The 26,836-nt window shown below is 36.1% G+C and overlaps 20 protein-coding genes and 1 non-coding gene across 21 annotated transcripts; 10 read left to right on the top strand and 11 right to left on the bottom strand.

Annotated features, from left to right (window-relative positions):
* Positions 1 to 24: 24 nt before the first annotated feature.
* On the bottom strand, positions 25 to 1,644 carry VICG_01873 (uncharacterized protein; the record flags this gene model as incomplete). Its single annotated transcript, XM_007605256.1, has 1 exon — positions 25 to 1,644. One exon carries the CDS (start codon positions 1,642 to 1,644, stop codon positions 25 to 27), a length of 1,620 nt encoding a protein of 539 aa, XP_007605318.1.
* Positions 1,645 to 2,436: 792 nt separating this feature from the next.
* Positions 2,437 to 2,838, top strand: VICG_01872 (uncharacterized protein; the record flags this gene model as incomplete). Its single annotated transcript, XM_007605255.1, has 1 exon — positions 2,437 to 2,838. The coding sequence occupies one exon, from the start codon at positions 2,437 to 2,439 to the stop codon at positions 2,836 to 2,838; it is 402 nt and encodes a 133-aa protein (XP_007605317.1).
* Positions 2,839 to 3,033: 195 nt separating this feature from the next.
* On the bottom strand, positions 3,034 to 3,510 carry VICG_01871 (uncharacterized protein; the record flags this gene model as incomplete). The annotated part of the gene is made up of 1 exon (XM_007605254.1): positions 3,034 to 3,510. The coding sequence occupies one exon, from the start codon at positions 3,508 to 3,510 to the stop codon at positions 3,034 to 3,036; it is 477 nt and encodes a 158-aa protein (XP_007605316.1).
* Positions 3,511 to 4,028: 518 nt separating this feature from the next.
* VICG_02283 lies at positions 4,029 to 4,101 on the bottom strand. Its single transcript has one exon. It is a non-coding gene; the product is annotated as a tRNA-Thr (tRNA).
* Positions 4,102 to 4,305: 204 nt separating this feature from the next.
* VICG_01870 (uncharacterized protein) lies at positions 4,306 to 4,833 on the top strand (the record flags this gene model as incomplete). Its single annotated transcript, XM_007605253.1, has 1 exon — positions 4,306 to 4,833. The coding sequence occupies one exon, from the start codon at positions 4,306 to 4,308 to the stop codon at positions 4,831 to 4,833; it is 528 nt and encodes a 175-aa protein (XP_007605315.1).
* Positions 4,834 to 5,048: 215 nt separating this feature from the next.
* Positions 5,049 to 5,444, bottom strand: VICG_01869 (uncharacterized protein; the record flags this gene model as incomplete). The annotated part of the gene is made up of 1 exon (XM_007605252.1): positions 5,049 to 5,444. The coding sequence occupies one exon, from the start codon at positions 5,442 to 5,444 to the stop codon at positions 5,049 to 5,051; it is 396 nt and encodes a 131-aa protein (XP_007605314.1).
* Positions 5,445 to 5,639: 195 nt separating this feature from the next.
* On the bottom strand, positions 5,640 to 7,133 carry VICG_01868 (uncharacterized protein; the record flags this gene model as incomplete). The annotated part of the gene is made up of 1 exon (XM_007605251.1): positions 5,640 to 7,133. One exon carries the CDS (start codon positions 7,131 to 7,133, stop codon positions 5,640 to 5,642), a length of 1,494 nt encoding a protein of 497 aa, XP_007605313.1.
* A 409-nt stretch (positions 7,134 to 7,542) lies between these two features.
* On the top strand, positions 7,543 to 7,884 carry VICG_01867 (uncharacterized protein; the record flags this gene model as incomplete). The annotated part of the gene is made up of 1 exon (XM_007605250.1): positions 7,543 to 7,884. One exon carries the CDS (start codon positions 7,543 to 7,545, stop codon positions 7,882 to 7,884), a length of 342 nt encoding a protein of 113 aa, XP_007605312.1.
* Positions 7,885 to 8,183: 299 nt separating this feature from the next.
* VICG_01866 (uncharacterized protein) lies at positions 8,184 to 8,723 on the top strand (the record flags this gene model as incomplete). Its single annotated transcript, XM_007605249.1, has 1 exon — positions 8,184 to 8,723. The coding sequence occupies one exon, from the start codon at positions 8,184 to 8,186 to the stop codon at positions 8,721 to 8,723; it is 540 nt and encodes a 179-aa protein (XP_007605311.1).
* A 1,168-nt stretch (positions 8,724 to 9,891) lies between these two features.
* VICG_01865 (uncharacterized protein) lies at positions 9,892 to 10,509 on the top strand (the record flags this gene model as incomplete). Its single annotated transcript, XM_007605248.1, has 1 exon — positions 9,892 to 10,509. One exon carries the CDS (start codon positions 9,892 to 9,894, stop codon positions 10,507 to 10,509), a length of 618 nt encoding a protein of 205 aa, XP_007605310.1.
* Positions 10,510 to 10,523: 14 nt separating this feature from the next.
* On the top strand, positions 10,524 to 11,813 carry VICG_01864 (uncharacterized protein; the record flags this gene model as incomplete). Its single annotated transcript, XM_007605247.1, has 1 exon — positions 10,524 to 11,813. One exon carries the CDS (start codon positions 10,524 to 10,526, stop codon positions 11,811 to 11,813), a length of 1,290 nt encoding a protein of 429 aa, XP_007605309.1.
* A 437-nt stretch (positions 11,814 to 12,250) lies between these two features.
* Positions 12,251 to 13,684, top strand: VICG_01863 (asparagine-tRNA ligase; the record flags this gene model as incomplete). Its single annotated transcript, XM_007605246.1, has 1 exon — positions 12,251 to 13,684. One exon carries the CDS (start codon positions 12,251 to 12,253, stop codon positions 13,682 to 13,684), a length of 1,434 nt encoding a protein of 477 aa, XP_007605308.1.
* Positions 13,685 to 13,808: 124 nt separating this feature from the next.
* VICG_01862 (NEK protein kinase) lies at positions 13,809 to 14,693 on the bottom strand (the record flags this gene model as incomplete). The annotated part of the gene is made up of 1 exon (XM_007605245.1): positions 13,809 to 14,693. One exon carries the CDS (start codon positions 14,691 to 14,693, stop codon positions 13,809 to 13,811), a length of 885 nt encoding a protein of 294 aa, XP_007605307.1.
* Positions 14,694 to 15,636: 943 nt separating this feature from the next.
* VICG_01861 (uncharacterized protein) lies at positions 15,637 to 16,287 on the bottom strand (the record flags this gene model as incomplete). Its single annotated transcript, XM_007605244.1, has 1 exon — positions 15,637 to 16,287. One exon carries the CDS (start codon positions 16,285 to 16,287, stop codon positions 15,637 to 15,639), a length of 651 nt encoding a protein of 216 aa, XP_007605306.1.
* Positions 16,288 to 16,638: 351 nt separating this feature from the next.
* On the bottom strand, positions 16,639 to 18,150 carry VICG_01860 (uncharacterized protein; the record flags this gene model as incomplete). Its single annotated transcript, XM_007605243.1, has 1 exon — positions 16,639 to 18,150. One exon carries the CDS (start codon positions 18,148 to 18,150, stop codon positions 16,639 to 16,641), a length of 1,512 nt encoding a protein of 503 aa, XP_007605305.1.
* On the bottom strand, positions 18,150 to 19,769 carry VICG_01859 (uncharacterized protein; the record flags this gene model as incomplete). The annotated part of the gene is made up of 1 exon (XM_007605242.1): positions 18,150 to 19,769. One exon carries the CDS (start codon positions 19,767 to 19,769, stop codon positions 18,150 to 18,152), a length of 1,620 nt encoding a protein of 539 aa, XP_007605304.1.
* A 211-nt stretch (positions 19,770 to 19,980) lies between these two features.
* On the top strand, positions 19,981 to 20,292 carry VICG_01858 (uncharacterized protein; the record flags this gene model as incomplete). The annotated part of the gene is made up of 1 exon (XM_007605241.1): positions 19,981 to 20,292. The coding sequence occupies one exon, from the start codon at positions 19,981 to 19,983 to the stop codon at positions 20,290 to 20,292; it is 312 nt and encodes a 103-aa protein (XP_007605303.1).
* Positions 20,293 to 20,387: 95 nt separating this feature from the next.
* VICG_01857 (uncharacterized protein) lies at positions 20,388 to 22,394 on the bottom strand (the record flags this gene model as incomplete). The annotated part of the gene is made up of 1 exon (XM_007605240.1): positions 20,388 to 22,394. The coding sequence occupies one exon, from the start codon at positions 22,392 to 22,394 to the stop codon at positions 20,388 to 20,390; it is 2,007 nt and encodes a 668-aa protein (XP_007605302.1).
* Positions 22,395 to 23,188: 794 nt separating this feature from the next.
* Positions 23,189 to 23,785, bottom strand: VICG_01856 (uncharacterized protein; the record flags this gene model as incomplete). Its single annotated transcript, XM_007605239.1, has 1 exon — positions 23,189 to 23,785. The coding sequence occupies one exon, from the start codon at positions 23,783 to 23,785 to the stop codon at positions 23,189 to 23,191; it is 597 nt and encodes a 198-aa protein (XP_007605301.1).
* A 306-nt stretch (positions 23,786 to 24,091) lies between these two features.
* Positions 24,092 to 25,621, top strand: VICG_01855 (uncharacterized protein; the record flags this gene model as incomplete). Its single annotated transcript, XM_007605238.1, has 1 exon — positions 24,092 to 25,621. One exon carries the CDS (start codon positions 24,092 to 24,094, stop codon positions 25,619 to 25,621), a length of 1,530 nt encoding a protein of 509 aa, XP_007605300.1.
* Positions 25,591 to 26,808, top strand: VICG_01854 (uncharacterized protein; the record flags this gene model as incomplete). Its single annotated transcript, XM_007605237.1, has 1 exon — positions 25,591 to 26,808. One exon carries the CDS (start codon positions 25,591 to 25,593, stop codon positions 26,806 to 26,808), a length of 1,218 nt encoding a protein of 405 aa, XP_007605299.1.
* Between the last annotated feature and the right edge of the window lie 28 nt (positions 26,809 to 26,836).

The raw sequence follows: 26,836 nt of genomic DNA, 5'->3' as shown, positions 1-26,836 counted from the left end.
AGCCATTATGCATCTACCAAAACCCTAACCTTTCTTTATTCTTTTCTGCTTAGAATTCTCCACCGGTGCCTTTCTCTCATACTTTCTGAATTTAATGTTTTTCAGCTCGGCCATCGAAGGTATCCTTTCAAGGCAAAACAGTTCTGCCAATCCATCAAAATCAAGTTCTTTGTAGTTTAATATGTAGTTAAGTATGTGTTCTTTATATCCTCGGATGTACGAAACAAAAGCTTTTACCGACAAGGAAAGAAGACTTTCAGTCATCCTGCTCTTTAGAATTGAGTGGGGGCTTAAAGCATAACCGTCACGGTTCAAATGGTCTTCCGTGTTGCTTACTTCAGCTAGGCTTGGCAAACTAACCTCTTCCATTTCTACACCTTTAAGTTTTAGAAAGTTGACGAAGGATCTTTCATTAGGCATCAAAAGCACCATTGCCTCGCCTCTCATTCCCATTCTTGCAGTTCTGCCACTACGATGTACTATATTAGCATGGTCTTTTGGTGCATCAAAATGAACTACCAATTCGACGCTTTTGAAGTCAATACCCCTGGCAGCTACGTCTGTGCACAAAAGGATATTGCCATTAGCTTCAAAATCAGCATATACAGTATTTCTGTCCTTTTGATCCATCTTTCCGTGAATTTTGTAGATTTTTAAAGCACTTGCATTGCTATCTCGTGAAGTACTATTCGCTGGTGCGCTTATTACACTAGCAACATTCGGGCCAATGGCTTCTGTTCCATCTTGTCCACCGTTGATATTTTCTTCTAGGCTTTCGCCACAATTTCTGTTGTGAACCTTATCAACACAAGCACTCTCTACAAAAAGTTTCAAAAGCGCTTCGTAGTAAAAATTCACACAGTTGCATGTCCCAAAAAACACAATAGACTTTCTATTTCTTATAAATCTCACCAAGGCATCAAATTTCTGAGTGGGCATTGCTATCAAATATTTCAAGTGCAGATTTTCCGGCAGATGTTCCGCTATTTTTATCGTTACTGGATTTTTCAACGAGCTTTGACAAAATCTAGTTACCTGATCGTCAATGGTAGCTGAGAATAGCCCAGTAATCCTGTTCTTAGGGAGGCATTCAAGAATCTTTAACAACTTCTGTTCAAATCCAAGACTAAGCAATTTGTCGCTCTCATCCAAAACTAGGTATTTGATTCTACTGAATTTTTTAGCATTTTCCGAAGTGATTTCCAAGAGTCTGCCTGGTGTTCCAACAACAATTTCAGACTCCAGCTTGTTCAGATCCTCCTCGATTGGAACACCGCCAATGATGATGCTGGATTTTATTCCAAAACTGTTTGCAATGTCACTAATTTGGATGCAGAGTTCTCTAGTTGGTGCAATAATAAGTGCATTAATGGTCACTTTTCTCTGCTCGTCGTCCATCTTCTGTTCATTTACGTTTTGAGAGCCTGTCTTTTGGTCATGTATTTTGAAAATTGTATTCAGAACTGGAACGAGATAAGAAAGCGTCTTTCCAGACCCCGTCTGGCTCTGCACAATAACGTCCTTTTCTAAAAACTCGGGAATGGTCCGCACTTGAACGGGTGACATCGCTTCAAATCCTATTTTCTCCAACGTATCTTTTACATCTTTATGAATGTTTAAATCTTTGAAAGTTTTTAGAGACATGGGTGTGTATTGAGAAAAACGTTTATAAAAGCTAATTTAGTGGATGCTGCCAGTGGCATGTCCCAAAATCAGTAGTAGAATCCCATAAACAATCCCAGCTCTAATGTATAAAAGTTAACGGTTTAATGCATTCACGTGTCTTTAAGTATATTTACTCTATTTCTGCATGTCATATGCCTAGGTTCCGCATAGTGGCAGTCATGCCATCTGATAAAACTCGTAAATTTACTGTTGTTATCTAAATGTCGCTAAGTTGTGCCATCAATATTACTGGTTAGCTTGGCAGATATTTCATCTCCCCAAAGCCGATCGACAACTACTATTGAAAGATAGCAAAGAAAACCAATCGAGGAGTTGGACAACGCTCCTTCATCTAACTAGTATTATGAAAAGCACAATTGATGCTTTTGTAGTTGGGATAAACCGTGTGCTTTGTTTTTTATTAATCCAAATATACCAGTTTAAAACAGTCTGCATTGTAGGTACTTCTATATACGTTTCTATGCCCTGGCAGTGTTACATACAATGAGTGCCAGGCTCTTCAACGAAGATATCAAAATATATAATCCTCGCAATATGTCTACAACCAATGTATTTCTCTAGCTTGGGTAGACAGCACCGCACATCAAGACATGCCTAATGAAGTTTGATCAGCAGTCGAACCATGGCACCTAATGCTTGCCTGTTTTGGCCTCTAAAGCTATATGCTCTATTTATTTAAGATACTTCGCTAATCAGCTATGAGCTAGCACATTTTATACTTCTATATTACTTTCTTCGTATTTCATGCCGATGAACTTTTTCTCGGATGACGACTCAGCACTCAATCTGAAATTTCCATTTACAGTTGGAGGCGCAGAAAGAATCTCAAAAATACAAATAAAGACAGAGAGGTCAATGGCAGTCGTTTCTTTTTCCCTTCCGTTTAACATTCAAATGAATATTCAGAATGCCCAGCAAGTCTCTTTAGAAAAAAGAGGAGACAAATTCATATATGTCTTTGAGTTTGAAAGTGTGGATGATGCAGTTGAATGGGTAGGTTCGAAGAATGCCACGGTTCAGCAGAAGAGTAGAAGCGACGATGTAAAAGCATTACAGCGAGAGATGAATGAGTTTATGATAGCATATGAGAGTAAAGAGAAAAAGAAGAGGAAAAAACTAGTTGATGAGGATGGATTTGAGTACTACGAATGAGAATGGGTCTTGGCCAAAAAGAGTTGAAACTAGGCTGTGAATAAGTCTTTATTTAATTTTAGGGTGTTGTGATGTTGCAAATGGCTGACGTGCCCACTTTTAACTAAGTACTCGTTTTGTGATGATGCATTCTGCTTAATTCTTCTCTACCTAAATAAATCCTTTATGCTAAAGATTTCATTATCTAATATTTTATTAACTTATATGCTGACTACCCATAAAATCCTTACAGGCATTGTGGAACTCCCCCTCGTCTCCTAAAAATCCACAAAGCTTGCACTTCTTAAATCTACCATCCAATCCTTCTATAAAGTCGCTAAATTGAACTAGTGCTCTCTCTGTAAATTTTAATCTCCCATCTTCTCTTTTAAGATAGTTAAACTCAGTGAGCATGTCAACGACTGCGGACTGCTCATCTAGATATGTGCACTGTGACAGTTTCACAAATACCTTCTTTGCCTCTTCGATGGTCTTTTCTTTCCAAGGAGGCTGAATCCACGTAGACTCACTTCTGTCCTTCAGCACAAGTATTCTTTTGTGAGGAAACTCCACTACATCGTATCCAATTGGAGACAAGTGTCTATTTATTCTAGACAGATCAACCTCGCTTTCGACTTTTATCATTCCTTTTGAGAGGAGCGTCTGTATGATTACAATGAGGCTTTCTTGCATAAACTAATAACCAGGGTGTGGAAAGGGCCGGGCTAATTGTATTTTATTCTAAAATCTGGCAATCGCTCTAAATAAAAGAATGGAGGACCCCTTCATCTCATGACCCTTCCGCTTGATACTTTCTTTGATCTTCTTGGCAAGAACTATTCAAAAGAAGAGGCACTTCAGTCCGTCAAAACAGCACTTGTAAGAAGGAAGCTGCAGCTAGATGACACTGCCAACTCAACCTTTGACGGAGACTTCGAAAAAGAGTTTGAGGAAGTGTGGGAACTTATTCTTAAGGAGAGAATCTTAAAAAAAATAGTAAAGTAAGTTACATCCAAGTGTATTTAACTCATGGAGGTATCAAAGCCCGAAGAGAACAGCTGGATGTCATTTCTTGGAGGAACTAAGTAGAAATAAATGCTTGAACTGATCCGTTCAATTGGCTTTACAAACGTCTAATAAAAGATTGGCTGCCACTCTTGCATTCAAGAAAGCATGGCATCTTCAAACAATCGGGATTGAACAAAAACATGAGCCACCACCGGGGATCGAACCCGAGACCTCCTGTTTACTAAACAGACGCTCTAACCACTGAGCTATGGCGGCTAGGAGCTGACCTAAAAAATCTCGAATGTGTAAAAAACAAATACTAGATAGTACTTAATTACATAAACTCGTGCATTTGCATTAATGCACTATTTAGCATCGTCTAAAAACACTTTTGAACAGCGCAATCATGTCGGAGTCCCTTCATTCTTTCAAGTCAATAAATATAAAACAGCAAATAAATAACACAGCACACAAACATAAATGAAATGGATCATTCTGTCCGCTCTTTTGATTTCTTTACTCACCCTCCTTTTCATCCCCCCAAAAAACCTAGGCTATGCTGGCATTGTCTACTGTTTTCTACTGAGTTCCCTTGGGGCTTCCCAGGGCATTTGGACTATTTCAAACTATGTTGCTGGCACCTCAATCAAGTATCCCAGGGTAGGCACCAAGTCGATCCTTGGGACTGTCGTCTGCGAGGCCAATTTCCTTTCAGGAATAATTCTTTGCGTATTGAACTTCAACACTCTCAGATACACGTCCAATCTGTCAAACGCCAGCCACTACATCCTCTTCTGTTCCAGTCTATTTGTTGGGCTGTGTTCTTTTTTCAGTTCCATAGCCACTGGTCTTATTTGCGCTGTCATAAGTATGATGGACGCAAAGGATGAGTTGCTATTCTTTAAAGTCGTTATACTTGAGGTTATTCCTGCATCGGTGGGGCTGATCGGATTTATACTTGGGATAGTAATGAGTTCAAAAAGTACGTTAATATTAGATACTAAATGAGTATTAAATAAAGTAATAAAGCACCATAGCATTAGAGTTGAAGACCAAGGACACTGAAATGTCTGTAAGTCAATACAGGCTAGGGAAAGGTCCGCTGACTGTTTGATATGGTTGATATTTTATTTATAAATTTTAAGCAATGTCCATCGACTGGAGCTTTAATAAAGTCTTTTCTTTTTCAACAAACAATCAATAATATGAGCACAATGGCATATTCAACAACAGAATAACCTCCTCAATATCTCACCCACCACGTTCCTTTTTTTAGTATTAGTCTGAGCAATAGCCTCGTTCTTCATAAACTCATCAACCATATTCAAGGTATCCTGCCCAAATGAAATCTCAGGTGAAGACTTTATTTCATGTGCATTAGGAATTGCTATGGTTTGCGAGTCAGCGGCTGTCTGCTCTTTATCGTGGTTATTGAATTCCCTATTTTCAAATATAAAGTCTCCAGTTTTGGTGTAGAGCCCATTCTTGATCTCATCTTTAACATCACTATTGCTTGAAGAGCTATTTAAATGCTGATGTGCCCCTTCCATTGCTTCTTCGGTCTCATTAGTTCCCGCATGCTTTGTTTCACTATTTAGCTCAAACTCAGGACAAAACATTTTTTCCACTTCCTTTGTAGTGTTCTCTTTTGTTTTTATTTATGATTGTCATCTTTCTGATTGGACTGTTTATGTTCTCTTGATCTTTGTTTTTGTCTGCCATGGGCTATGAAATATAAACAATCTGGCAATATTAAAGTTTAGTGTTATTCTATCATCACACCAGTAAACTATTTGAATCATGTGGTTAATTTATTAACTTGAGCTTTTAACTGCCATAATTCCTAAAAATATCGCAAGTCCTATAAATCCGTAAATTCTGGCTTTGGAAACCGAATTGACCTTATACAGTCTGCAAAATACATCAATGATAATATGACAGATAGACTCTGACATATAGCATGAAATGATGAGGTTGTTGTCCTTTCTATCCTTCTTTAGGAATCGTTTGGTTATTGAAGTGCATGATTTTGAAAATACACCCGTGCATAAATACATAAAATACAGCATAATTTTATGCTTTGTTCTTGTCATCAAAAGGAGAGAAACTGAGGAGAGTAACAGGAATGATATGTATGTAAATTCCTTATGTTCTTTGGGCCCATACTTGGAAATAAGATAGGTTAGCTCATAGCAAAGTACATTCGAAATAGCATCAGCATTCCCATTTAAATATCTTTTCTGAGCAGTTCCTTCCTGCTTGTATTTAGGAAATATGAACGTTATGAGAGAGATAAGAAGCACAGAAAGCAATGTGACTGGAGTGTAAAGGATATTCTGTAACTTGTTGATAAAAGCTTTCGCAAATTCTGTCTTTTTACTTCTTTTACTATTAACAATACCAGAACTAGTGCCAATGCTAGTTTTAATACTACTCTCAGGCTGCTTAATATTAGATGTTGCTGTGTCCTGGCTTTCAGATGGCTCAATGCTTCCGTTAGCTATATTAGAAATATTTTTGTTGTTGCCAGTACCCTCAACACCACCACCATTGAGATTGGTATTGCTGTTGGTGCTATTGCTTTCCTTCCTTGCTTTTTCTTCGCTATTCTTGTCCCTGAAAATATTATTGACAAACAGCTTCGTAAATAAGCTAAAACAGTCACAGATGCTTCCTGCACAGAACGCACAGAAGATTATCTTATCCATACTAAAAAATGCTTCTTTCATATCAACATCAACAAACGGCGGTACTGCCTTTTCATTCATTGCATTGTATACAGACATGGTAAGACTTACGAACTGGGTAAAGATTGAAATATGAATATTAATTTCATAATGGCCAGTTCTATTGACTATTTCCTGCCCAACAACGGAGGATATGGATCCTGCTATTGCTTTGAGCAGTGCTATGTATGAGTATTGGGCGTCTACGCTCTTTTCTTTCTCGTTGATCTCTCCTATATAAAATTTATACACAACATCAAAAGTAGAGATAAAGCCAGAGATAAAGTATACCAAACAGGCAGGAATGAAGCTTCTCTTTCTCAGATTGAGAAAGAATGTCATGTTTAGAAAGTAGATGGCAGTGATAAGAACAGAGCTGTAAATTAGTCCAAGACTGTGTAAAATTGATTTACAAAAGAAAACAGCAAGAAAGGAAGAGAAGAAATAAAAAGGAGCAATGACGTTTGAAACTTCTAGATTGGTGAATTCCTTAATTTCAACTAGAAAGTTTGTATAAAAAGGTGTGATTGGAATGAAAGTACGGATGAGGAAGGGGATTAATACTTTGGTGAATTGGAGCATCTCAAAGGTGTATTAAAGAGGGGTGAGAAAAAAATTATTTTAAAAAGTGATCTGAAATGAAGTGAATGATAGGGTAAAGGAGACAAGAAAAAAATCTGCTTTATTCCCGGAGTAAATGCATGGCATCGGTATTTTCTATAAGTTTTCAGCCATCGCCGTTCGCAAGATGCTGTGAACTTATAGAAAATACCAGTATATTGAATACAAATAAGTAGTATTGGCTGGAAACAAGATGACGCTTTTTCCAAAAGTGGCTTGCACAAATTGAAATGCTAGCAGCTATCCATGTGTAACCAACTTCTTGTGCTTGGCTCTTTAATGTTTATGGTTGGCGTGCCTAGGGGCAGTGACTCTTTCATTTTTCACTTTCCAGTTTCTCTTACAAAAATTTTTACAAGTTTTGAGACCCATGGAAAAGACAGAAGAAAATCTCAGAACTTACACTGTAAACTTTGCCTCTCAAGTAAAAGATGGGTTGATAACTCCAGAAGACGTGATATCCTATCTTCAATCTAAGATGAAGGTGAAGAACTGCTTGAAGATAGCAGCCAGGGAGATAAGCTTCAAGGACAATGCATCTGCCATTGACATTGTCTCGAAGGAGGGTAACATCAAAAAGAGGAACATGAAGTTGTATTTAAAGAGGTATTTAAGAACAAAGTCTTTAAGTAATTTCATAAAGGTGAGTGGCGATAATAAGGATGGGTTCAGTTTTGTGTACATCAATGCTGTTGATGATGCTGAGGAATAAATAAGACAACGATTTAATGAAAACTGTGCTGTGATGTCATTGCTCTCAAATTTATCGGTTTTAAGTTAATATGGATGTGTTTTCCTGGTATTGATAATACGACCGGCTTAGGCTGGTACGTTAAATAAAAGTATTGTCATTCCTGTAGCATATCGTAGGTAAAACATCAAAGCGTTGTAAAAACGTATTTATTTATGGAAGTGCGGGTGTGCTTCACTTTGGATTCTGCCAAAGTCTGGCATGTTCTTGAATTTTACTTTAAGTTGATGTTGGATAGATTATTTTACCCCATTTTTTCTATGCCTGTTTATGCTATCGTGAAACAGGACACAAACACAAGAATTATAGTACAGGAACAGTTCAATCTGGAGAAATTCGGATTTTTCAAACGAGGAACAATCAAGGACTTTATAAAGGGGATGGTAAAGGAGGTGTCAAAGAGTCTACCAAAGGATTCCCAGCTAAGAGAAGTAAGAGAGAAGTTCAATGAGAAGGAGCAGTTCAAGATAATATTCCAGATGAGAAGTGTGTTTAGAGTATTTATTATAACAGACATTGAATACAACTCAAAGATAGCCTACAAACTTCTAGATAAGTGCTATGAGAACAATGCTAACTATGAGTATCTAATAAAGGAATACAAGCAGTGGGAGGACAAGGACCAATTCAAGAAGATAGAAGACCAGCTGGAGAAGTGCAATGTGATTGTCATGGAGGGCCTTTCTCAGATTCTACAGCGTGGAGAGTCTCTAAGCGACTTAGTTGAAAAGAGTGAGAATTTGAGTATGCAGACAAAGATTCTATTTAAAACAGCTAAAAAGAAGAATTCATGTTGCTGAAGGAGTGACTGTGTTGAAATAAGCCATCTCAAAGACAAGGCGATTTGCACTAAATTGTGTGTTACCTGGTTTTTCCATTTTACCACAGCTTCGCAGGGAAGTCAATTCTATTTATGGACATGTCTTATGAACACACAGCTGGAATGTCTAAAAGAAGTTCCTTTGCTATAGACAAGTGCTTGTCTTTTCATATTACAGTCTTTAACTTACCTGACAGTGGGCTGGAGGATAAAGAGTGGTGATTTAAAGAGACTTACGCTTTGAAAATCAGTTTGGTTTGATAGTGCAATAATGGAATCACTTTATAAATTATTCTTAGAATGTATTGAAAAATGTACTCTTAAATGGTAGTCATCTGGTAATTTGACATGTCCACCACTCATTACTGGTAATGTGCGATAAGCTTGATCTAAAGACTGTCTTAACAATCTTGAAATAAACAGTATAAAGCCCGTGGTACGGTGTTCTCACCAGCATAGTGTTCATGGCTATTGTCATGTCTCTAAAACTATGTCTTCTGCTACATTGCCATGTCCTAGCTCATCTCTGGAACTGATTCTTTGTGCTATTGCTTCACAGCCTTCCACCTCTTTATACTTTGATCTCAACATCCTTTAGCATTAAACTTGTATGGTAGTGTCCACTGTAAAGCGTCTTGGTATGATGTGAAGTTGTCTCTTTCATTCTGAAGTATTTTGTGTCGATATCTACTTTTTTCATTTTTCATTATCTTTAGTGGATGCATCTCTTTGAGTTAGTTCTTATCATTATGCCTTGTATAGCAAATATTAGAATTGAAAGACAGTTTGGATAAGCCGCAGTAGCTCAAAATTAAGGCGTTCTTTTGATGAAGTAGAACATCTGGTACGTTGTTTCTAGAATTCTATGTTGTATTCGGCGCAATGGCTTGATATTTATAAATGATATACTATCACATGCCATATTGTCTTTGATTCTATCACGCTTATTGCTAATAAAGTGCATAGAAGAGATGCTTTCTTCTGTATTTGCTATTTGCTTAACATTGTACTTAGTGGAATGCCTTTGAGTCGTCATTATTTGTGTGTTTTTCTCTTAACTTTGCATTTTCTAGAATTTTTTCCTTCTCTCTTAGAATTTTCTAGAACAAATTTTTTATAAAAAATTTTAGAGCAGTGCTCCCCATCAAATGGCAAAGAAGGTTACTACAATTGGAATAGATTTAGGTACAACTACTTCGTGTGTTGCTGGATACTACATGGGTGAGTTGAAGGTTATCGACAATAGGGATGGAGATCATATCACTCCTTCAGTTGTCTGCTTTGACAAGGACGGAGGCCAGCCAGTGGTTGGTTCAAATGCCATCCTTGCTGCAACATCAGCACCAGAAAATTTCGTCTATGAAGTAAAAAGAATGTTTGGAAAAGGATTCCATTCAGATGAGGTTATAAATGCTAGGAAATATTGGCCTTTCCATCTAAAAGAAATTAAGACTACAGGTAAGGCTATGGACAAGACTGCCACCGATAATATTGGTATTGCTGTTAAGGAAAAGGGAAAGGAGAGAGTTTATGAACCAGTGCAGGTTTCTGCTTATGTTCTGAATTATCTCTTTGAGTCTGCTAAACAGAGATTAGGCACTTCACCTTCCTTTGTTGCTATTACTGTTCCTGCTTACTTTAACGAGGGTGCTAAACAGCGTACTCTTGATGCTGCCAAAATTGCCTTTTCAGGAAAGTTGATGAGAACAACAACCCTCTCGATGTTAAGGTTGTACTTCTGGCTGAGCCAACTGCAGCTGCTATAGCCTATGGTTCAATCATGATCAAGAATAAGCAAGTTCAGGATGGTCAAGAGGAGAGAATTCTTGTTTTTGATCTTGGTGGTGGTACTTACGATGTAAGTATTCTTGACTTCAGCTATGATACTGTTAATCCCATTGGTCAGGTACGTGCTATTGATGGCGATAACTTCCTTGGTGGATCAGATTGGGATAGAATCATTATTGAGATTGCTAAGGCTAGATTCAAGAAGGATAATGGCGGAATGGATCCTGATGAGGGTGTTTCACATGAGGAAAAACTCAAAAATGATCTCAGGTTACGTCAAGAAGCTATTAAGGTTAAGACATCTCTTTCCACTAATATGAAGGCTACATTCAATCTTCCATGCTATCGTGGAACTAAGGATCTTGTATTTGACATTACCAGAGTTGAGTTTGAAAGAGCCTCTAGGACACTCTTTGAGAGATTGAAGGAGAAGATTAAGGGTGTATTGCTTTCGCTCGAGGGAATAACTCCTGTGTATTTTGATGATGGAAGGCTTGATGAGGCATCCACTATTAGGAATACCCCATCGGCCAGGAATCAGGACCTGAACAAGTTAATTGAAAATGCCAAACAGACTATCAATAGAGTAATTATGGTTGGTGGATCTTCAAGAATTCCAAAAGTAAAGAGCGTACTAGAAGACTTCTTCAATGAGACTGCGGATACTCCTGCTGTTTCTAAGAAGGTTGTTTCCCCGTTGAATCCTGATGAGGCTGTTGCTTATGGTGCTGGATACTTTGCTAATGCTACATGTCCTGATGTTGATGATTCATCTACTGGACCTAAGCTTTTGCTTATTGACCAAGTGCCTCTTAATCTCAACATTGAAACACTTGGTGGAGTAGCTACGCCGCTTATCACTGCACGTACTCCCATCCCAGCTAAACAGACTCAAGTTTTCTCAACTGCTGCAGACAACCAAACTTCAGTTGAAATTGTCATTACCCAGGGTAACAGATCACAGAGTGCTGACAACTATCTTGTTGGCAGGTTTGTTCTTTCTGGAATCACACCTGCACCCAAGGGAGTGCCTCAGATTGAGATCACCTTCGAGGTAGATGCTAATAACGTTCTTAAGGTTACTGCAGTTGATAAGAGCACAGGCAATAAGCAATGCTTCGTCAAGAATATGTCACAGCACTTGTCTGATAGTGATATTGAAAGAATGAAGAAGGAGGCTGAAGAGCACTCAGAAAAGGATGCAATTTTCCGTGAAGGATCAACCTCAGAACCCAATTTGAAGCTCAAATCTATTCATTCCAGGATAATCTTGAGTCAATGAAAGTAGATGAAAGTAAGAAGAAGGAGATTTCAAGCAAATTAAATGAAGAAGAGCAATGGCTGAAGAGCTTACCAAATGACGTTGAACCAAAGGTTATTAAGGAGAGAATGGATAAGCTTATCTCAGAAATTCCTAGTATGATGAGTGGTGCATCAGCAGGCACTACTGGAAATGCAGGCAGTCCTGACGTCGAAGAGGTTAATTAAACATCATTTTCATATATCCGTTTCATATTTTAGTATCAGTAATATTTTAAGCTTAAACACTGGGACATGTTTATACTTTAGTTACTATCTATATAACCACACTTCATAAAAGGTTGATGATTGGTAGAAATGCGTGCTTTTCCTTCAATTTCATCCCTGATTTAAGATCAAAGTTTTTGACGTTTTTGAATGCTTTTTTGTTTTGACTTTTTTGAATTTCTTACCCCAAAAATGTTACAAGAAAGTAAAATTATCTCGAAGGAAGATCCAACAATCTCGATAGCTGGTAAATCGCAGGAAGGCGTCGCATTGAATGAGAGCGCACTGAGTGAGGGTGTTGAGAAAATGAAGTTGGTAGATATAAATGAGAGTGAATACGAAAGAGTCAGACTAGAGGAAATCAGCCTCTCATTAAAGGATAGAAAGATAAAGACTTTTGGATGGGTTACTAAAAGTACCTCTGTGAAGTCTCGATGCTTCTTCCATCTATCTTCTGCATTCTCAACAGTCAAATGCGTTGTTGAGGGTGACCATGGATTTACCTTTCAAACTTCACTTACCATCTACGGCACTGTTGTAGAGCCAGTAAAGAGAAGGGATGAGTTTTTATTTGAAATTGCAGTGGATAAATATGAGATCTACAACTCAATGCCTGCACCCACCTTTCCTTTAAATGCACAGTCTGAAAAGGAAACAAGACTCGACAATGGTCACTTGGCCCTGAGAATGAAGGACAGGGAACTTTTCGTAAAGGCCAGGTCTACCTTGCTTCACCTAATGAGGGAGTACTACTTCAAAAACAAATACACTGAAATTACACCACCTACTCTTGTACAGACTCAGGTTGAGGGAGGAGCAACGCTCTTTTCACTCGATTACTATGGAGAAAAGGCGTATCTTACTCAGTCTTCTCAGCTGTACTTGGAGACTGTTGCACCCGTTGTAGGTAAAGCATATTGTATAATGCCATCATACCGCGCCGAGAAGTCTAAGACATCTCGCCATCTGAGTGAGTTTACCCATGTTGAGGCAGAACTGGTGGATGTTTCCTTTTCTGAGCTGATGGACTCTATTGAGGGGTTGGTGAGATACTCCATCACTGAGTTTTATAAGACAATGTTAGAGGATATTCAAAAGGTGGTGCCTGACTTTGTTCCAGTAACTCTGTCCGAGAAGCCTTTTAAGAAGCTATCGTATAGGGATGCAATTGAGTATCTAAGAAGTAAGAATCATCTCAAACCGGATGGCACGGCCTACGAGTACATGGACGACATTGCTGATGCATCTGAGAAATTTATCTGTGCGGAGTATGGAGTGAACCAGCCAGTGTTTTTAACGCACTTTCCGCATGCACTAAAGTCGTTCTACATGAAGAAGATTGATGGGGATCTGACTGAAAGTTGCGACTTGCTCTTTCCAGCCGTGGGTGAGACTGTTGGTGGTTCTATGAGGCTTGATAACTACCAGCAACTTGTAGATGCATTCAAAAACGAGGGCATTGCTCCTGGTCCATACTATTGGTATTTGGACATGGCCAGATACGGTCCATCGAAGCATGGAGGATATGGCTTGGGATTTGAAAGATTGCTAATGGCCTTGATGAAGTACAAGAATGTAGATGAGTCGTGCATTTACCCCAGGAAAGTGTCGAGGTGTCAACCATAAATAGCATATTAGCTAATTAAAGTATATGCTATTTTAATTATACGATTTTGGATTTTCAATTTACCAATATTACTTAAATCGGACTTTACTTAGGTAAAATTTTGTATTAAACCAGATTTTTGATTTATTCTGTCTTAAGCCCTGTTCTCCTTTCAATATGCTTCAATCTCTTTTCTAGTTCTTCAATTCTACTTTCTTTAATCCTCAGCTCAAGCACTGCTAAGTGCAGTCTACTCTTTTCATGCTTTGCTACTATCTTTGCATTGATTCTATTGTTCTTCTCCATGCACTTCCTAACCATCAACTCCAAAGTAGAGTCCTCCCAGCTTATTTCGTCCTGTGGATTCTGTGTCAATATGTTCTTAAACAGTTCTTTTCGGTCCTCACCCTTAAATGGCTTTTTTAGGTTCATCAACTCAAGCAAGCAGCACCCAAGTCCCCATATATCAATGCTATGATTGTATTTTGATCTTTCAACTACCTCTGGCGCCATGTAGAAGGGTGTCCCAACCATATGTCCATCTTCGATATAATCCTCACACTTCGTAGAGAGACTAAAGTCGCACAGCTTAAACTCGAGGTATTCCTTTTCTCTTACATAGAACCTACTTATTAGAATATTCGAGGGCTTTATGTCCCTGTGAATGATTTTCTTAGAATGAAGATAGTACAACGCATCGGACATCTGAGAAAGAAGATTCCATCCAAGAGAGCTGGTTGGTCTGATATTACACTTAATGAAAAACTCAATCATTGATTCCACCGATCCATAATTGATATACTCAAGCATAATATAAATAGAATCCTTTATTACCATGCTGTCAATCATTGTTACAACTCTTCTATGGCTAAGTTTGCTTAGAATGCTTATCTCTCTGTAGGCATGGTTCTTATACTTTCCAGTTATGGATTTACATACAACAAACCTGCCCTCATCAATGCTTTTTAGTAAGTACACTGTTCCGTGTGTTCCTTTTCCTATTTTTTCTATGAAAGTGTAATTTTCCATGATGCATAAAGCGATACAAAATGAAATTTATTTGAATTAAATAAAGAATACCTTCTAGCTGATGTTTGTTAAAGGCTTTAAGGCATTTTCTGCATATTCATTGCAAATAAACTTTAAAATAGCATAAATTATATGCGCTGATTTAGTCGGTGTCATTCGAATGGATGTTGCTTTGACTTTAGTAGTAAGCATTTTAAGTAGCATGTCAAAGTTCTTTTCCTTTTCTTAGCACTTCAATTAATTCTTTAATACATTATCAAGAAAGAGCTGTGCTTCTTGTTAATCACCAGCAATATTCAAAACAACTTGTATTGTATGGAATTCTGCACGTGGCAGGGGACAAAAGTACAAAGCCAAAGGTATTTGGTTATTTAAATTGGTAAGAAGAAATTTTCAGTTGTTCGGCTCATAAAAATTGGGGTGGTTCCCAACACAAAAGAGTAAAGCATCGCACATCAGTCCTATTTCATGCATCAGCAATCTTTTAGAAGTCTTTGGCTAGCATACTAAAAGATCCTCCATCACTTTCTGAAGATATTGAAATTCTGTTTCTAGCACTTGCAGCAGTGCTTTACTAATTAATCAAATTGGCTATATCTTTGAAATGCAGTCCGAGACTTGGCCCTTCAACAAATTAGCTAAATGTACGCAAGTCTTTCCCTGTTTATAGTCAAAAATTTCAACTCTTTGTAAAATGCTGATCGTTCAAAGAAGGATGAAGACTTGCATGGAATATTGTGAAAATCTAAGACTGCTAGAGTTTTTACCGTGCAACTTTAATTCTTTAAACAAGGATTGGTATTTAATCTTCGTCATTACTGACTGATGGTGAAGTATAATAAAATATATAAACTTTGATTGATAGCAAAATAAGCTTCTTTTTAACCTTAACTTTATTGATAAGATTCACAAACCTCTTAACCAAGTGTGCTGAATGATAAATTCACCCAAATCTTTTTTCTTTTCCTGGCTCATATTCTTCAATAATGTCAAGTTCTTCAAATGATTTATGCTTATTTTGCCTACTGTCATGATTGTATTTCCACTTTTCTGTTCTTTTCCTTGAAATTCTTATCATTTCCTTAACTTTTGCTTTTCTATAGTGAGTCAAGACATTGTATTTGTTGCAAATTGCATGTTGTTTGATTGTAATAGATTCTGTACTGTCTACAAATTCAACTTGGCTACTTGTGAATCTCACACATGAACTGTGCTGGGATAGTTCATTTTTGGAGCTTTCTCCGTCATTTCTAAACTTATAGGACTGTGCATAGGGCACTATTTGAGAATACTCTGAAAGGCTACTATGATCATTACTGTTTATATAACCATCACTATCCTCTTTAGCTCTTAGATAAGTTATTATGACACTGCTCCAACTGTCATTATCCGATGCTGTTCTGCTAGTTTGCTTGTATTCGTTAATAATGCTATCAAAGTCTCTGCTATTTCTATCGTTAGGCTTTAAAGACGTAGAAAATCTAGTTTTCGATGAAGATGTGTTGGTGCTATCGATATTTTCAGATAGAGAACTGATCGTAGGTTCTATTGAAGTAGAAAGATTGATTGTAGATGGTTTATCAACATCAGACATGTTTTCTTGTGAAGAATCAACTGAGCTTGCAACAACTGTGGAAGAGTTTGTTGCATGTGGTTTATCGACATATTTACTAGTATTTGAAGAGATGTTTTCTTGTAGAAGAATCGATTGAACTTTTGAAAAATGAAACCAAACTGTCCATGGACGATGTGCTAGTACCAAATGTGCTTTCAGGGCATGAATTGACTTGAAGATCGAGAGACGATGTAGAAGAACTTGTTATAAATGATGCATAAGTATTAGCTGTATTTGAAGAGGAACCCTTGATTATACGATCAAATACATTCTGAGTGCATTCCACACCATTCAGGTCTTGATTTGGCTGATGCGGTCTTCCAAAGTCTATCATGTATAAATTATTATGTCATGAACGTGTGGTACTTTACAGCCTTGTGCCAATTTCACACCGGGAATGTACTCTTGAAATACCATCTTTCCCGTTTCAATCTCAAACACAGTAAGATACGACATTCCCAGCACAACAATCCATTTATCATATACGCAAAACTCTTCTCCCATTACTTCCCAATCATAGGTGACATTCTCCTCTCGATATCTGCCAGTTTTATCAACTATGTACCCACCCCCATCAAAACAAAGAAGAAATAGATTATTTTCCAGTTTGAACAGTGATTTTGCATGGAAGTACTCTTTGGATTCTAGCAGTAGTGAGAGTGTAGTGTCATACACTTCCAGGAGTTCCTGAGTACGCAAGGTATCGATTTCAATAATCTCAAAATCTTTGCATGAAATAATAATTCGACCCTCCAAAAAGAAAATGTTGAATATGGTAAATCCGACATACAATTTTCTCACCACTTCAATATTCAATACTGGCTTGTCTCTATTAAATGTAACAGAAAGAAGATGAATAACTGAAAAAGTAAATTCTTCCATAGAAACAAGTGCGACATATGCTATTTCCCCATACTTGCCATAAAAAAAGTTCTTGATTGTTTTATTGAAAACCTCAGGTTGGATCTCGTCCATGTCTACATGGAATTGCCCCAGGTGAAGATAGTCATCACATATAAAAATGATTAATTCGTACTCACAGTCGTAAAAAACCTTGCTTGCTGCCTTCTGAAATATTCTCTTCTCTCTACCTTCAAAAGATTTGAATATCCCTTCTTTTGTTGAATACAACGACATTCTTCTGTTTCTTCTTGTGCGTTCTATCCTAAAGTCATTTGGTATTTCAATATTATTAAGAGTAAGTACGCTATGTCCGCACAGCTCGCTCCAAAACCCGTGCATTTTGTTTTGTTTTGGTATCATTTCTTCATTATCAAGAACACTAACCGGTGTGTTGGAAGGTTCTACAGCTATGGATTCAGATCCAAATATGTCAGAATATGAAAGACGTGTCTCAATATACTCGTCGGGTCTAATAACTCGCTCTTCCTCCCCAAATCTATAAAAATTAAAGTCATTGTTACTAAGAGACTCCTGGGTGGTTTTTTGATGTTGAGACGTACTATCTGTGGGTTTCTTTGAGTTTTTGGTTTCTGAATGTTGTTTTGAAGAGTCTTTGTTATTTTCATTGGTGATGTTCTCAAATGAGCTACGTATCTGTTTCTGATTTAATCCATCTTCCTGGCTGTCATTGTGGTATCTTTTACTATACTTCTTATAAATACTAGATGTGCTACTATTCTGCTGCATATTATTTGTATTATCAGTCGACTGATCAGTTATATTACTATCTTTGCCGTTATTAATACTACCCTGTGAGCTGTTGTTTTTATTGTTAACTTGCTGATCATTCATGCTGTTATATTCTTTACTATTAGATTGTTGAGTAGTATTTCTATCACTATCCTTTGACATTGTAAACAGCATGCTATCTGTTGTCATTACACTATCGGACGTTGTTGTACTATGCACTGTTGCTGATTCTCTCGCTTGACTGTTTGATGCATTATGTAATAATTTGTTTTTTCTGTTTCTATGGATATTTCTTCTTTGATTTTCATTGGTTCTTCATTCTTTGATACTGTTGAATTGTCCTGTTCTGGTATTACCGTTTTCTTTTTTTCTGATACCTTTGCATTTTCATTTTTTGTATATCCTGGCATTTCGTTTGCGACTACTGCCGCTATATCTTCCTCAGCCACCACTGACTTCTCTTTTTCCATTTCCATTCCATTGTGATTGCTCTTTTCTGCAAGCATACTGCTATTCAAATCTGCCATACTTGAATAATCAAAGTAACTCTCATCATGATCTCTGTCCTGCAATCCTATAAAATTACCTTGGCTCGTTTCAGGTTTACAGTAGCATAGCAACTCATCTTTAAAGTCGGCAACCTTCTTAATACCAATGCCAACATTCATGTCTTTCTTTATCGTTTGAATTGCTCTATTGATCTTGTAGTAATAAAGATCTCTGGTGCTTTCATCTTCAAAATAGAAGGCTTTTATTGATCTATTCTCTCTTTGAGCAATAAAAATGGGATATAACTCCCCTAGATTCTCTCCCGCTGCAAATCCTTCAACATTTTTCAGCATGTACGCTCTACTTAGAAATATTGGGTCGTCGTCGATAATTATATTCTGGTAAGGTCCATCAATCGAAAGGCATATCAGAATCACTCTGTTAAATATAAATACATGCTTATATGATGCAGGATCTAATTTGCTCTTCTTTACAATCAGTTTCCCCTCTTTTATAAGCTTTGTTTTTTTGTATATTAGCCCCAATGAAAACTTGCTTTTAATATTTTCGTTGTATACCAGCCTATAAGCCAGCATAAAAGTAGTAAAAAACTCTGATCTTATTTTATATTCCCAATCAATCTTCTTGGCCAGGTTGTCCATGGTCCTAATTAATTGGAAATATCGTCTTTGTTTTTCCTGATCTGACTCATGCTTTGCTATAGCTTTGAGAAGAATGGGATATCTAGAAATTTTTACCGATGGCCGATAGAAAAAATTTCTAATTCCAAGATCAATAAGGTCATGATTGATCAGAAAATCTGTCACGCTTCTATTAAATCTCTTATCTGTGGCCATTAATCTTTCAAATTCATATTCTGCCCTTGGCAGATTTTGTGTGTACTTAATGTAGCATTCATTATCCTCTGCCAACCTTTCAAAGACTGAAAAATATTCTAATTTCATGTCTTCTACCTGTTTCAACTCCTCTGGAAAATTTTCCAATTCAGATATCATATCACTCGTTACTGGACCCTGATGTTTTAGAGTAGCATGTCCTAATGCTTCCTGGTTTTTCTGTTTCAATTCTATGAACATGGACAGATGTTTGCCTTTTATTCTCTCTGAATCTTTCATAATTGTATCTACAATTGTGTATTGGGCACTTTCGAATGTAGTCGCCCCAATAAAGCTTGTTCTAAGAAGATCCTCCCATAAAACAAGATCATTAATATATGATCTTTCACTTTCATAAAGCTCTGCCAATGCCTCTATTCTCTTGTGGCAGTTTGTCATGAATTGTTTTGATCTTTCAAACATTATAAATGCAGTAATGTTTCAGAACATCCGTTGGAAGATAAAATTAGTAGCTATTATTAAAAAGGAATTTATTAACCAAAATTGCATATAAAGAAGATTTAAGATTGTGCTTTGTACTCACAAAGCAGTAGTCCCGTTATTTATTTGTTTTCTTCCTGTTTCAAACTCAAAGACAGTCTAGGCTTACTTTGTTCTTTTTGTTTCCCTTTCCATGGAATTGCAAGAAGAAAACAAGAAACCAGAAATAAAATTAATTTCCTGGGACTTAGTCGGTATTTGGTCTTTGGATATTCAAATAGAGACATGTGCTATCTGTAGGAACCATATTATGGATACATGTGTTGAATGTCAGAATGGAATAGGAGCAGGCGAAGAGTGTAACATTAGTTGGGGAAAGTGTGGGCATGCATTTCACACACATTGCATTGGTCGATGGTTGAATTCAAGAAATATATGCCCACTTGACACACAGCCGTGGATCTATGAAAACCGAAGTCTAGACAATAAGAAAATGCAGCAATAAAATAGAACAAAGTCGATATTCAACTCTGCCATTGTGTTTTAAATTTAATTAAAAAAGGTATTAGTCATGTACAAATATCTCAATAACCTACTGTGTTAGTTTATGATATTTATTTTATATTCCTGACTGCTCTTCTTAATTATCAATCCTTGAAAGTTTAACGTTTCCAGGACTTCCTGTTCGGGTTTCGTTGAATTTAACTGTCGTATAAGATCCATTAAATTTTCCTTACTGATTGTATTTGTCCCATTTATTTCTATGTATTTTTTTAATATTCCTTCAAAATTTACTTTTCCTGTCTTTACTTGCTTTTCATCTTTGATGAATATCTTTCGATGGAGATTTATTGCAAATGAAGCGTGCGTGCCTGATGCTACAGATTTTAGTTCCATTCGTGCGTAGCTCTCAGTAAGTCTCATTAATGATTCAAGGTTCCGTATCGATGTATTATTCTCTTTTCTGATTTCAAGGTAATAGTCTTTTATTTTCTGTTTGGCTACTTTACTCAATACAGGATTAACTGTCATTCTAGCATATTCAATATACTTCTTTAATATTTCTGGTGTGTAAACGGTACTGTTGTTTTTAATGAATGCATCAGATCGTAAGTCTTTTACCAATGAAGATATTGGATCTTCCATTCCACAATGTCTCTTTTTTAAAATTTGGTTTCCTATCTCATAGTTTTCCTTTTCATTAAGATCGTCTCTCAAGATAAAAACAAGATCAAATCTTGATATTAATGATAGATCAAATTTTAAATTCTCTCGTATTGATTTAGTCATGTCAAAATGTCCATTTTTTGGATTGGTGGCTGCTACAATGGTAGATCTAGTAGGCACACTACAGCATACTCCTCCTTTTGCTACTGTTACCTTCTGATCCTCCATCGCCTCATACAGTGCTGTATGGTCATCTATTTTATCAAATTCATCAATACAGCACACTCCACCATCGGAAACTACCAACGCACCTGCATCTGTCATGTATTCACCAGTAATAGGATCGTGGCTGATAGAAACAGTGAGACCGGCTGTGGTGCAAAAGTTTCCACTGACATATGTGGACTTGGGGAGGATACTACAAGTGTTAAGCAGTAGTTTTGATTTTCCAAGCCCAGGGTCTCCAACAATCAGCACGTGGATTTCAGATCTGACAGACTGGGCGCCTGCGTATTTCCTGGTACCTCCAAACAAAGATAGTACCAGTCCTGCCTTTATTAAAGTATTTCCATAAATATCAGGATAAAGATTGTTTATAAAAATGCTTATCAGGTTTGGCTCTTCAGAAATTTTCTTAAAAATTTCAAAATCTGTCTGAAAGTATTGTTCATTTCTTAAATTATTTCTATTTTTGATTATTTGAAGATTGTTACATTTGATTTTTAGCTTATACGCCTCCCCACTTAGCTCTGCCTTAACAATTCCCGTTAATTGTATCATATCGCCTGGTGCCAAAGCTCCAACAAGGGATCCGTACACATCAATTTCAAGTATCTTTGTGTTACTACCACTCGTAAATATTTCTTGAATTTTTATTTCCTGTTTATCGGTACATTTCATACTTGTATGTCCAGATAGAAATACCACACTTTTACTTTTACATGGACACTTAGGTATTCTATAAATATTGTTTTGGTTTTGTACCTTGAGAATCTTTGAGCATTTGACGCACTCAAAATATGATTCAAGATTCTCAATTTTTCTAAAGCCTACTCTACAGCATGTTCCTATTAGGGTTACCAGTGTATCAACCTTAGATGTGGAAATTTCAGAAAATTGACAGATTTCGTTGTGATTAATTATCCTTGTTTCAATATAGATGGCCTTTCCGAAGCTTTCAAATATTCTTTCACTAACAGCACAGCTAAAACACATCAGTGTGCTTGAAATGCAAGCTGAGGAGGGACTGTCGAACTTTGAAAAGGTAGCGTATTCACACTCGAAGATCCCAGAATCTATAATGCCTTTTAGAACAAGAGGAGAAATGCTTAGTGTTTTTCTTATAGCAATTACAAGTGATATTTCCTTGTTAAATGCAGTGTACTCCTCGTTTGGAAAGTACAAACTCCATGTTTTGAGTGGGATTTCGCCTGTCTCCATGATGCATAAAAAACAGAGGAAAATAAATATACAAAAGATAAATCACCTAAACACGTTTTAGAATGGATTAAAATTTTATTAATTAACATTTATTTTTGGAATGACAATATTCTAACAGAATTTACGTGTTGGTCACTTAAATATTGCTAGGTATAACTGAAAAGTCAAAATATATTGAATCGTAACATTTCCTTAGAATTACTTTTCGATAGTTTGTATCCTCAAATGCAAAATTGTTGTTAAAAACAGTTGAAATGTAAATAGGTTCTGGGCAATGTACTAAATAAACAAATTTTGTAACTTTACATACGGACAAAATGCTTTCTCTATTAATTACGATAGGAACTTCCAACGTTGGAAGGTTTATAAGCGTATTCCTTGGATCTGATATTTTTTCTTTTACAGACTGCGAGATTTGAAAAAGATCTGGCATAAGCAAGGGTGTAGGAATAATTTATAATTCTCATAGCAAGTAAGTAGATTTGTTATTCTATCCACTGTAAATTAGTCTCTGTGGTATAGTAAATATAGTTTTAATATCTCAAACTGTCAAATGAGACTATAAAATTGTTGAATTGTAAAAATTAAAGAAGATATTATTTGACTCTGAAGTATAAATAGAAATTCACCACAATCTACTAAGAAGTACATCCTTTTTCCTTTAATAACTACTTCGCAGGAAAACTTCATTTGGTTTAATAAATTAGCTTTAATGTAAGCGAAAGCTTATTCTGTTAAAATAATTCTCTAGTTTAAAATACGTCTATTTAATAGCTAAATTTAAGTTTACGAATCTAAAATAGAACCATCATCATAAAACACATATAAGCAAGAAAAAGTGGATAACCAACTACAACCATTTTTTCTACTAAGCTCAAATGAGTGCATACCACTTTGGATGCTGTATATGCACTCCACGCACTCATTCCTATTCCCAAGATAGATTTGATGAACATCCCTGTCCAGACAAGTACCATGCTTCCAAGTGAAAAGGCAACAATGGGAGTCATTGAATAACCCATAATATTACAGCATATGCTATAGTCCACACCCTTTGACGTAAGCAAATTCAAAAGAATAAACATAAGGAAAGATGAGGTAAGAGAGATAAGGTAAATGTATCCAAAATGTAGTTTTCCTTGTATTACAAGGGAAAGTGTAAATACGACAAGGATAATAATCGGTCCTGTGACATCAGACGATACATTCACTTCAGTTGTGTTATGCTTTAGTACTTTAAGAGGAAGTAAGCTTTCAGTCTTTATCATATTTAGATCTATGCTTAATTCTTCTAAAAGAGACTTTTCTCCTGGAAATGACCCAGATAATGCGCCTTTAATGTCTATTCTTCCTGTGTACTGTTCTTTTAGTTCATCTTCAAAATCATCCATGTGGGGTAGCAAAGAACAACAAAGTAAAAATGGCTATAAAGTGATATCTCATGTTATAAATGCATCTATGCATAGGGTTTTATATTAATTTGTAGATCTACGTTAAAATATTAGCCAATAAAGTTTATATTACAAGATTATTTGATCAATCCACTCCAATTTGACATGTTTATGCTCATTTATAGAATTTTGCATTGCTTATTTGAGTTTTATCTTTGTTTTATATCATCCTCTCTTTGTAGTTCTTCTTGTACTGCTCCTTTTATACTTTCTTCTTAATTTTCATCTTCAAATTTTTATTACCCTATGTTTACTTATGTTTTTAAGAAGTCAAAAGAAACAACTCCCCTGTTCGAGATTGATACAATTCCCTTTAAACTGAACTACACCGATCCTTATTTAACTATTGAGTACCATGGAAAATCCTATAAAGATATATTCTGTCATATTTCTTTGATTGTCTCGGAAACTCTTTTTGAATTTAATTATGGTTTCTCTCTTTTCTCAAGTTCCTTTTCTATTACGTTGAAAGACCTAAAACTGAATTGTAGTAACGTCTCTGTTCGTGTTGAACTTCAATTGGATGTTCTTTCGGAGAAGAAGCCTCCACTTGCAGGCTTAGAAAATTTAGGTGCCACATGTTACATTAACAGTTTTCTGCAAACAATTTACTACTTGAAGAATTTTAAAGAGCTTCTTTACAAGAGCAATGGGTATCATTGCACACTTCTACAGAGATTATTCTATGCTTTGGATACAATGAATGCGAGCCTATGCGTTCAGAATCAAGATGCACTTTCAGGTTGTATACCAAATATTAGCAAGCTTAAGGATATAGCAGCACATAATACATGTAACAATTTGATGGTTGTGAGGGACAGAGTCCAGAATTTAATTAAGAATCTATCTTTCGTTAGGCATATTAACGAGCATCAGGATGTCCATGAATTTTCCAAATATTTGTTTGATGTCTTGGAATCCGAAAATAAGGATCTTATCAAAGAAACAATTGAAGGAATAACGATGTGTATTGTTCAATGTGAGCACGGTTGTACTTCTAAGACTAACGAAACATTTCAAGATCTCCAGATGGTTATTAAAGATTTCTATCAGAATCGTACTAACAAAACAATTCAGGAGTCTTTGAGAGAGTTCTGTAGACCAATTAATATTGATGACTTTAATTGTGAGAAACATGGGGTGGTAAAGGCTACAAGGAGGGTGTTTTTTAGTAAACTGCCATCTTCAATATTCATTCTTTTAAATAGATTTTGGATTGACTGGGAATCTGAAAAATATTTGAAAATCAATCAAAAATATGAATTTCCAGAATTTTTGGATTTTTCTGAATTTATGGTGGATAAAACGAACAATAAAATGAATAACAATGCATATAAGGCGAACAATGTAAATGTTTCTGATGTAGATAATGTTGAAGCAACTCATAATGAAAAGCTTACAGTTAGCAAAATGAGACTACAAGTGGACGATGACATTTGTGACAATTTTGAAAAAAGAGTACAAACTTCAATGCCTATTCCAATAGATATAAGCTTTTCAGTGTTATTGTACATAGCGGATTGGTTGATGAAGGTCATTTTTACTGCTATTTACATTTTGGAGACAAGTTTTTCAAATTTAACGATGATTCAGTTTATGAATGCTCCAAATATGAAACAATTGATTGGAATTTTGGAGGAGCTTATCCAAATAATACAAGTAGAGAGAAGTTATTTTCTGCATACTATCTCGTTTATTGCAAAGATGATGGTGTGTCCCACTTTCCCAATTTTAATATCTCTGAAATGGTACCTCAAGATCTTGCTCAAAAATTGAAAGCATCACTTTCTATGAAGAACGTCAAATTTTTAGATTCTAATGATGTGATGGGATATGGCGGCCCTGGTAGGTTTAACATTAGCGACTATTCATATCCTGTTGTAACCTCAAGGACTATGACGTGTGTTGAAACTGACAATCTTAGCAAGATTTTCCCTAAAAAGTCTATTTTTGATGCAAATTTTAAGTTAGTACATGATTGTGCCCCAATCTCAGAGTTTTATTATATTTCAAATACAGATAAAAATGATATTTTTGTGTTTTTGAAGATTTTTGAGGATAAGCCATGGTGCACATACCCTAGAAATTTGTATTCACTAGGTGAAAAGACTCTGAAAAGCTTTGATGATTTCAAATCACATTCTCCTTATGAGAATTTTGTAGTTTATAAGGAAAATTGCGGAAGCAATAGTCTTAAAGTGATTTCTTCCTTTGATCAAATCAATCAGGCTGATTCCCTTATAATTGCTCCTGAAGATTCACAATTCTTAGATTTCATGAGATGTCTTTATAATCATCAAATAGTGGGTATAGTTTTGAAAGAATTGCTTATTCCCATATTTATTCAGCGTAGCCTTGATAAGGATAGCCTATTGGCTGAAATTAGAAAGAATTTTCACAGTACAGCTATTGTAATCAAAACAGAGAATGATCAGCGTCTTTTAGATAAAAAAAATCGAGTAAGGTGCGAAATTACATCTGGAAATCTTTATTATGTTGGCGTTCAGCACGATTCCTTTGATATTAATCATATTGATCATGTTCATACCTTTATACTTCCGCAACAAGCATGCGTTAGTGATCTCATAAGGAGTTTTAGAAGATCTACATTTACTTGTATGGGTGTCTTACAGGATGAGTCTGATTTAAGTGTTATCGAGACACATAAGGAATCTGTAAATGTTAGAGTTCTTTCTGACGATTCTGTACTAGACCCAAGTATGGGATTTTTGGTTATCCAGAGAAGTATTGAGGCGCCTGTTAAGGTTTGCTTTTACAAAGGAATGTATGAACTACTAAATTACCCATTTTTGATTGAGAATCCAAAAAGTATCAAAGAGTTTAGACAGAAGTATTTTTTCACTAATAGAATTGTAAAATTTAACGGATCATCATATGTAGATTGTTTGCTTGATGATGAGATAATATCAAGTTCTAACGAGATACTGTTGATAGAAAGATAATATACTAACGTGAGTGTAGAGTAAACAA

The sequence above is a fragment of the Vittaforma corneae genome (genome assembly GCF_000231115.1).
Source record: "Vittaforma corneae ATCC 50505 unplaced genomic scaffold supercont1.21, whole genome shotgun sequence".
NCBI classification, from domain to species: domain Eukaryota; kingdom Fungi; phylum Microsporidia; family Nosematidae; genus Vittaforma; species Vittaforma corneae.
Note: the sequence above shows the minus strand (reverse complement) of the source record. Positions and strands in the feature narration are given on the sequence as shown.